Genomic DNA, 9,542 nt, shown 5'->3' with positions numbered 1-9,542 from the left:
CAGCCGCTCCAACCCAGGCAGCTGGGACCACGTGGTGGGGCAGATTCGAAACCGAGGCTTGGACATGAAATCCTTCCTGTAAGTCCTCCCCTTGAGCGGGCCGGCCCCCCACCTCCCCAACCCAGCCTCCTTCCCCCACCTCCCTGGGAGCCGCTGGTTGTGCACTCCTGGCCCTCCATCTCCTCGGCAGGGCGCCAAGTGGGCCGGGCTGCCCCCAGCTCAGCCTCTGTGGTCTGTGCTGAAGCCCCCTGTGGAAGGATTTGTATTCGAGCTACCCCCTCCGAGGACCAGGCTGCCTCAGTGCCTCCGGGGCTTAGAGAAGGCTTTCCCCAAAGGTCGAGTGGAGAGACTAGACAGGGCTGCTCAGGGCCTGACATCTGTGTCCTCTTCCTGGCCAGACGCAGGCCGCTCTGCCTCCCCGCAGCCCAGCGACCTCTCTCCGCCCTGCCTCTCCTCCCAAGCCTTTCCCTTCCCTCCATCTCCCAGCCCTGCCGTCCTCCCTCCAGTTTACTTCTCCCCTGTAACCCGACTCTGACTCTGCACGCCTTCCTGCCCCACACTTCCTCCCTCCCTTCCCTTGTCCTGTCCCTGCCATCAGCCCTGTCCCCTGTCTCTGACCTTCCATAGCACCTGCCCTCCATCTCCTGCCCTGGCCTCCTGAGGCTCCCTCCTCCCCGTGATGGCCCGTTGTCCCCGAAGGATAAACCTGAGATGTTCCTGCTCGACTTTAGAAAGTGTCGTGTCTAGATCAGAGCCTTCTTTCAGGAATAGTAGTCTGAGAAGTAACACCACACCGTCCATGTCTAACCTCAGCCGTCCCCCCGCCCTCACTGGGAAAGGTCCTGCCCAGGTAGCCCTTCCTGGCATCCCGCCGGGCTCATTCCCAGAGCCCAGGACAGAGCTGGGCTGCGGTACCCTGTATCACCCCTTGCCTGAGCTTCCTTCCAGGCTCTGGGGATTATCCCACCACCTATGTCTTTCCTGGAGCACTTTTCACAGAGCAGGAGACCAGGACACTAAGCCTACGGGAGGAGAAAGGGAGCAGGAGGGAGAAGCTGAGGCCAAGGCCCAGCTCCTTGGCAAAATGTAGGGATTCCAAAGACAAGCTGGTTCCTCCGAGCATCCTGCCTCCCCTGCTGAAAGCCCAGCCAGAGCTTCTCGGGCAGCTCTGGGCAGAGGCAGCCTAGCAAGAGGCCTCTCACACCAGCTCTCCGTGCCTGTGCAAGTGGCCTGTGGCCCCAGCCCAGCAGGGCATGCTGTTTGTGACTCCTTGACAAATCAGGGCAGCGTGTTTGCTGGGGCCCTGCCCCACCCGAGAACCCTCAGGAATCCAGCTGGACACCTGCATGAGACAAGATGCCCAGCACTGTCGTCCAGGTGGCAGTTTGTTTTGGGACCGATGCCATGCCCTGGTGTGAATCTAAGAGTGGAGGGAATCGGTTCTGCTGTGGCTTGAGCAGAACTAGAGGCAGCCGGGCCCTGGCTCCTTCTGCTCCTCCTGACCTCGGGCTGCTCTTCGCACCGTAGTCGCCCACTCCCTGGCCCAGCAGCTATCAGACTGGGCGGAGGGCAATCCCCAGGTTTTCCCCAGCTGCAAGAGGAGCCCCACACCAACTGGTCTTGCCTCCACCTTTCTAGCCAATCAGGATTTGACGTGCATGGCTCATGCGCCAGCATCCTGTGTTTGCACTGATGCCTACAGAGGGCCACCTCCAAAGCTCACCTCAGTACTCTGCCCACACTTACGCTTCCTCACAGCAGGGGTAGCAAATTCCCCTTAAAGGGCCAGATAATAAATATTTTAGGCCTTGTGGGACACAGGTGGTCTCTATCACATCTTGGGTTTTTTTGTTTGTTTTTTTGTTTGTTTGTTTTTTCCTAAGCAACTCTAAAGATATAAAAAACTGGCCCAGCCTCAGTGACATGTGCTGGTAAGATGATATGCTTTATAGACTGGGCCCACAGGGGAGGCCCTGGTTCGCTGGTTCAGTTTCTCATCCAACCCAAAGGCCAGGCATGATGGCACACCTGTAATCCCAGTGACTCTGAAGGCTGAGGCAGGAGGAGTGTGGCATAGACAGACTCTGTCTTTAAGGGAAAAAAAAAAAAGAATGTAGGGTTAGCAGGTGGCACGGAAGTTAAGATGCTGGATTCCTACATGACCTGCTGCATGGTTCAAGTCCCTACCCAGCCACTCGAAAATCACACCGGGGGCATGTGTGTACATGTCCGAAATCTTGAGAGGAGAATGAGGAGAGACTGTGGCATGGCCATCCCCCCTGGGGGGTAGTTTCTCACTTTCCCTCTCTCTCCATTTTTCTCTGGTGAGCACATGTGTCCTATAGCAAAAACTTTTTTAAACAATTTTTTTAGCCTGTGGGCTGTACAGAACCAGGCCACAGGCGGTAGTCTGCCAACCCCTGCCTCCGATTCGGTCGTCAGAAAAGTCATGGCGTGTTTTTCTGTGTAAAGGTGTGCTGTGGCTCTCCCGATGACCCCGTGGTTTAGCTGCCAGGCTTCTGGGGCTCTGCCCTTATTCCAGACACTGGTGGCCCCATTGGAGAACCAGACTGAGCTCCCAACCTCCCCTCACAGGAACAGGGCAGCCCTCCTGCTCGATGGCCCCTCCGGCTTCTACCCCCAACCTCTCTGGCCCTTGCCCCTCCTGCTTGCCCTAGTGGCCAGTGAAGCTGGAGAGAACGACAAATTGGGCGTTTATGCAGAGGAGCAAAAGGAGTATCTGAAAAATGCATTAACCAGGGAAAAACATGTTGTTTTCATCGGGTTTGCCTTCCCCCAGCTCAACCAACTCCCCAGCAGCCAAATGGAATTTTACCAATTCTAAAACAGCACCGGTGGGCAGAGAACAAAGCAAATGAGGATTTGTCCTGAGGGAAGGGGAGGAGTCATTTCCCAAAAGTTAGAGGTGCCAGCACAAGTGTCAGCCTGGAGTAACTGTGCCCCGGACTGAGATGCAAAGATGCGGGGCGGCACCCCCCCCACCCCTCTTAGTATCCTCCCCTCCTCAGGCTCCAAGACGCCCGTGCCCTCATTCCTCACCTCGCCCATTTCTCCCCCGGGTTCCCTTTTGTGATCACCCCTCTGGGAAAGAATCACACCCAGCTCTTCCTCTCTAAACCCCACTTTCCTTCACGTTGGGTGAAGTGGTAGACTTCCTGACCCAGGATCCTTTCCCTTCTGGAACATTCCATCAACCTTACCATCTTTCCCTTGGCTTTTCTGGAGACGTGCTCCTGTGCCTGCCCCATCTGAGAAGCCCTCTGTTCTGCTGAGCCCCACCGCTGGATGCGCTCCACCAAGCACCCAGGAAACACTCACGGACTCTGATGCTTTTGAAGGGCATGGCCCTTGAAGCTTCCTTTTCCCTCCTGGAAAATGCAGGCAGTCCTGCAAGGTCCCTGGGCAGTTGCCCAGTGGCACTCTGAGAATGCCTTCTACTAAAGGTGTGCCGCACCTTGGCCTCTGGCCCCAGGCTGCCACCCACACGTCTGCTCCGAGAGACTCTTGCCTTCTCCTTGTCTGCCTGCCCGCTCTGCCTTGACGGTGCCTCCCTCAAAGCACAATCTCTCATTGCAGGCACAGGCTCCCTGCAGTCCTGCCAAGACTTCTCCAGACCCTGCCAAGTTCCTGTACTTTCTCTCTGCCTTTGCTTTTTGGTGACTTCTGGACTGCTTCCCCAAAGAAGGGCCTCTGAACTGGACCCAGAGGCCTTGGTGGTCGCTCCCTTGATCTCCAGGAAGGGGGACACAGGAGGCAGCCCACCATGGCCAGGATGCACTATGCCAGAAGGGATGCCCATTCTCTTCCAATGGGCTGTGTCTCTGGGAGCCTGCGGGAGGGAGCTCTTTAGACCACTCTGGGCTCGAGGACATCTGGTTGACCATGACCCCAAAGCTGTTTGTGAAGGGCTTCTATAAACACAGGGTGCAGTGCCCATTGGGTTTCAACATTTTCTAAGACCCTCCTCCTGGAGCCCAAACCTGCCTGCACAGTCTCTGTGCAAGATGGTGACAAGCCCTTCCCCCTCCTCCCTGTGGCCTGGATGGTCAGAGCAAGTTCCACTGGGGGTGAATTAGCCTTTAGATATCCACCGCGTCCCAGGGCTTAGGCTCCATCGCCCTGGCCTTACAAGTTCCCTTGGGACTGCCCCAGTCACGGGCCATCTCCACGGGCCTCTGCCAGCCCCTCCCCGGTTTTGCTCCAGAGAATCTTCTCTTGGCCCAAGGCAAACTGGGTCTCCACCACGATGCCTCCCCTCCACCCCTCCCTCCCTGCCTCCACCCGCTCTGTTCTACAACTGTTGACTGAAGTTTGGTTTCTTTCCTGCAGGGCCAGTTTCTTACGCTGTTTTTCTTCTCTCTCTTTGTCTCTGTCTTTGTCTCTCTCTCTCTCCTCTCCCCCACCCCCCCGCCCATGGGGCCTCCTCGTTTCACCCCGGCTGGTGGGCTGCCCACCCCGGGTAGGGAAGGCCGGATGGTGGTGCTATCCTTGGTCTTAGGGCTTTCGGAACAGGATGACTTTGCCAATATCCCTGACCTGCAAAACCCAGGAACCCAGCAGAACCAGAACGCTCAGGGGGACAAGAGGTACGAGCACAGGCGAGGGCCTGCGGCGGCGGCGACAGCAGAGAAGGAGGCGCAGAGAGGCCACCTGCCTCAACCGGCCCGGCTGCGGGACGAGGTGGTGGTGCCTTCAGTGGATGCTGGAGCGGGAGGACGAGCCCCCTCCCTGGCCGGTGCCCTCATGCACGGTCACCCTGGTGGCATCCCTCGGGTCTGAAGCCACTCGTGGCCATCCTGGGACCATTCTGGATCAAGCCTGCTCCCTAGCATGCTTGCCCTGGCCTGGAGCAAGCCCAGCCTTCTTTGCCCATCTTCCTGCTTGGCTCTCCTCTGCTGCCCCTCCATCTCTCATCTCTGCCCCCACCCCTGCTCCAGAAATCCCAGTTTCTCTGGTGGTTGAGGGGCAGGGGGGGATGTCAGGGAAGGGGCACCAGCCTGTTCTCCCTCATCCCCACCACCTCAACCTCCCTCTTGCCTGAAGGTCCCCGGGGGCTGCTCTTTGGCTGGTGGAGGAAGAACCCCAGTTGGGAAGGGGTGGGGTATGGGAGAGACCTGAAAGAACTAGAAGGGTAGCCCCTGAATCCTGGGTGCCAGGAGGGGGAGGCTGGGACAAGGACTCAGAGCAGCTGAGGTGGCAGCCCTGAGTGAGGGTGAGGCCTGGCTGCTGACCCCTGGGGTGCAGTGCTCATTGGATTGCAAATTCCTAAGACCCTCCACTGGGAACCCAAACCTGCCTGCATAGTCCCCTTGCAAGATGGCGGCAGAGCCCCTTTCTCTCGTCCCAGGGGCCCAGGGGCAGCCCCTGTGGCCACAGCGCAGTCTGAGCATCTAGAGGTCCGTAACTCAGCCATGAAGAATTCAGGAAGTGTCTCCCGCTGTCCCTTGTCTCAGGGAGGGGCGGGGCGTTGCTCTTGGGGAAGGAGGAGCCTTGTGGGTTATTGCCCCCCCAGAGCATCACAAAGGTGGGGCCACCCTGGCCTGAGGCTGGGCTGACGCCCGTCCCTGTAGTCCCCAGAGAGGAGAGGAAGGCTGGTCACCTTGGTCAGGTCTGCTTCTCGTCAGACCGCAGGCCCTACTGGGCAGGCTCTACTGGAGAGTGTGTGGCCCTGCAGCCGGAACACCCTCCTCCTTGCTCGGGTTCTGCAGCCTTGAGCAAGGCACAGCCCCTCTCGGGGCCTCCACTTTCTCATCCGCTGGGGGAAGGACTGGACAGGGTGACCTCACAGGAATGGCCCTTCCTGCTTAGACAGGCGAAGCTTCTAATGAGGAAAACAGGCCCTCGCACCAGGCTACTTGTCAGGTCCTATGAGCGGGGCAGGGACTGTGTCCGGATGGGTAACCCTGACACTCATTAAGAGGCCCTTGGGGGCAAGAAGGGATGTTCCAGGCTGCTGCCAGGGCCTGGTAGGTTAGGGCAAGGTGGATTAGGGTAGGGTGAGTTAGATGGTGACCGACCTCTCCCTCGGGCTTCTGGAGACCTGCCCTCACATTTTCTTCCCATCTGGAGCCTGTAGTTGCCTGTCTATAGTGGGCACAGCCGGGAACCCCCGGAATGGGACCTGTCATTCAGTGGCATAGATGGTGTCAGGTCCTGAGCCCACGTCTTGGGGTACAGGACAGGTGGAGCCTGCCCTCCCCCGAGCCCACCTGGGCCCAACAGGGTCCGTGGTGTCCTTGGGTGGGTAATGGAAGCTGGCCACAAGGCCGGGGTGAGGATGCAGGCGGGCTGGAGCCCTCTGCAAGCCTGCTAAGAACCGGAGCCCTTGCCAGGAAAGGTGTGAAGCGTGAGGGAGCAGACGCAGGCTGGAAACGAGATTTCACATCACCCATGTGTTAATTAACCGGCTCCATTTTCACCCACAGCCTATTTTTACCTCCTTGCCACTTGGGTCTCACTTCATATTTTAACACACCTATCCCTTCTGATCATTACATCAGCTCGTCCCTTGCCTTCCCGGGAAAGGTGGGTGTGGAGGTGAGGGGTGAGGCATGGGCCTTCGCCCCACCCAGCCTGACTTTCCGAGTAAACACATGCCATTCCCATCTGGTCACGCCCTGCCATCCTGGAAACTCATTTCTCATGGCCATTGGGGAGTTTCCCTGTGTGTAAGGGGGTCTCCGCCAGGGGCTCTGGAGTCAAGTACTTCTCTCCGGCAGACTCTCCCCCACAAACTTGGCATTGGCACCGCCCGCCAGGTCCCGAGCACCTTAGGGCCCATCCCGCTGGGATCCCAGATCCTCAGACCCTGGAGTGGTAGACCAGCTGTCCCTTTCACTTCAGCTTTCCCCTCTGGACCCAGGGTCTGCCCACCCTGCTCCCCGTTTCACTGTCCCACCCCTCCCTGCGGACCTCCGGGCCAGATGTCTCTGGAGGAAGGGGTGGAAGTCCTTGAGCACCACCACTTGGCAGTGGCCTCCCAGGTCTGTTAACAGGCTTGTGGGAGGAGGAGCAACCATTCCAGGTCCCAACTGGGTAGAGTGTGTCCAACCAGCAGCAAGGAAGTGGCCAGGTCAGTCACTGCCTCCCATCCCTCTGTTCTCAATACCCTGAAGCCCCCCTCAGAAACCCCCCGGCCCTGGGCCTCCATACAGAGCCTCAGCATGCACGTGGGCCCAGGAGGAAGAGAAACCAAGGCAGCCCTGGCTCCCACGCCCTGCCGTGCCCATCCCACCTCCACCCATCACGCCCACCCATCCCCCTCATGCTCTCAGTCAGCCTTCCACCATTGCTCCTTGGGATCCAAATGGCTTCCACCGTGGCCCTCCCTCACCCGAGGGCGGGGACCAGGCCACCCCATCACTCTCCTCGCTCTGAAGCCACCATACTCCTCTGCCCTGGTGTGTGTCCCCCGCCTCCTCTCTGCCTCTCCTGTCGGCCGCCTCGCTCCTCCTGTCCCCTTGTCCACCCAGCAGCCTTCACACGTCTCTGACTAACCTTTCTTGGCCTCTATCTCTCTCTCCCTCCCTCTCTCCTTCCTCCCATCTGCTCCTCACAGGGATGTCCCTGGGCTGGTGACAGGCCCCTCGGCCTCTCCCTCTGCCTCTCTCTGTGCCTCACGTCTCTCTGTCTCTCTGTCCTGTGACCTCCGACAGCTTCAGTGGCGCTGACCATCCTTCCCAGGCTGCTTTGCAGCTGTGCTGACGCTGTGGCGTGGCCAAAATAACTCCGACTTTCTCATACCTTCAGCAGTCAATCTCGCACTCTCTCCTCCCCTCCCGCTCTATTTTTAACCTGACTTTACCTCTCCAGCTATTTCAGTCTCCTCTTCCTTCCCTGTGCCTGTCTGCGTGAGCACGTGTCCGTGCGTGTGTGTGTCCGTGTGTGCGTGGCCGTGTGTGCACCCGCAGGTGCATACACTGCTGGGTCCACAGCTCTGGGAGGGGGCAGCCCAGCCAGGTGCTGGCAGGGCAGGGCGGTTCTGTGCTGTCGAGGCCAGGCCAGGTTTTCAAAGCAGGTGCATCCCGCATCTGATAATCAGGGTGTCTGTCCCTGAAGCTGCGCTCTCTGCTTCTTCCGTCCCAGCGTGTCCCAGTTCATGTGTGCGCCCTGGCATGCCGCATCTCCTCAAATGTGTCTCCTCTTGGGATCTCAGTGTGTCGCTGTGTGTGTCGTCACGGCTGCTCTGGTTGTCCTGCCCGCTGCCCGTGCCATTCTCTCCCTGTTCTTCCAGGTGTCCGCGGGACATGTGTGTGTGTGTCTGTGTGTGCTTACCCCGCTGCTGGGCCCTGGTCTCCCCCAGGGCCTGGCGTGGTCTGTGCATGTGTGTCTGTGCCTGCCGTGGCCACCTGTGTGCTGGCGGCTGGTCTGGACCAGAGGCCATGGCTTGTGTCCAGCTCATGTGGCTCTGAGCCTGTGGCTCTGTGCTCTCAAAGCTGTTCTATTTTATTGTCCTGGACCTCATGCTGCCAGTCCCCGTCTTCTCCTCGCTGCCTGCCCCTGCCTGTCTTCCTCCTCCTGGGACGTTCCAGCCTGGTCCCTGGACAGGCTTTAGTGCCCCTTCCTGAGTCCCAGCTGAAGAGCCTGGGCTCACCGCCCAGCCCCTGGGCCAGAGAGCCCGGCTTCCTGGGAACAGCATGGAGGCGGGTGCGGACAGGGCTTCTCTGTGGTGCCTGTCTCTGACCCTGGGTAAGAGCCTATCAGCTGTGCAGTTCTCAGAATGGGCAAAGGGAGTGGAGCAGGGGGGCATAGGCTTGCCGCCCCCGTGTGTGGCACCTAAGCCTGTTAGTTTACACTAGGAAGATTTAAAAATGCAGTTCTCAGTTGCTCTGGCCACATGGCACATGCTGTCTCCCCACATGGCCAGTGGCTACTGCGTGGGGCTGTACAGGTACTGAACAATCCTGCCATCGTGGGACGTCCTGTCGGACAGAGCTGTGCGGCAGGGGCCCCGACCCCACCTGGTCAGTCTGCGTCTGCAGGGTGGGGGAGCACCTGTGTGCTCACTGAGCAAACACGGGTGAGGCCTCCAGGAGACAGGCACTCTGGGTGTGTTTACAGAGAGTAATGACGCGGAGAGACACCTGGAGTGCCACCCCCACCCTGCCGGGCTCTCTCTGGGATGGACAGATTGGAGAAGGCCCCTGGGGGGTGGGGGAGCTCAGAGACCAACCATGCACTCCAGTACCTGGAGGGAACTGGGGAACAGGAAGATTGGGAACAGTCCCCAAGACAGTCCCCACAGAGGTAGTTCAGCCAGAGCTACGTGGGGCAGAGGCTGCGAGGAGGATAGGCCCTAAGTACTGGTTTCCAGGGAATACCAGGCCTCCCCATGGACAAGGAGGTTGTGAGGAGGTGGCAGCTGCTCGGGTCCTCACAGAAGGCCCATGGCACCCCGCCCAGCCCACCGCCCAGCCCACATTCATTCTGACTTCCCCACCCCCAGGTTGCCTGCAGGAGGGAAGGCAGTGAACACGGCGCCAGTGCCAGGCCAGACACCCCACGATGAGTCTGACCGCCGG

At 59.3% G+C, this 9,542-nt stretch overlaps 1 protein-coding gene across 1 annotated transcript in view; it reads left to right on the top strand.

Annotated features, from left to right (window-relative positions):
- The window catches only part of SYT7 (synaptotagmin 7), a 43,914-nt gene that overhangs the window by 14,148 nt on the left and 20,224 nt on the right, over nucleotides 1-9,542 (top strand). The window contains 3 exon segments of the mRNA XM_027768746.1: nucleotides 1-78; nucleotides 4,485-4,607; nucleotides 9,467-9,542. The exon segment at nucleotides 1-78 is cut by the window's left edge and continues 55 nt beyond it; the exon segment at nucleotides 9,467-9,542 is cut by the window's right edge and continues 18 nt beyond it. Of these exon segments, the coding sequence (XP_027624547.1) occupies nucleotides 1-78; nucleotides 4,485-4,607; nucleotides 9,467-9,542 (277 nt within the window).

The sequence above is a fragment of the Tupaia chinensis genome, unplaced genomic scaffold (assembly GCF_000334495.1).
Source record: "Tupaia chinensis unplaced genomic scaffold, TupChi_1.0 Scaffold147351_1, whole genome shotgun sequence".
Classification (NCBI taxonomy): domain Eukaryota; kingdom Metazoa; phylum Chordata; class Mammalia; order Scandentia; family Tupaiidae; genus Tupaia; species Tupaia belangeri.
Note: the sequence above shows the minus strand (reverse complement) of the source record. Positions and strands in the feature narration are given on the sequence as shown.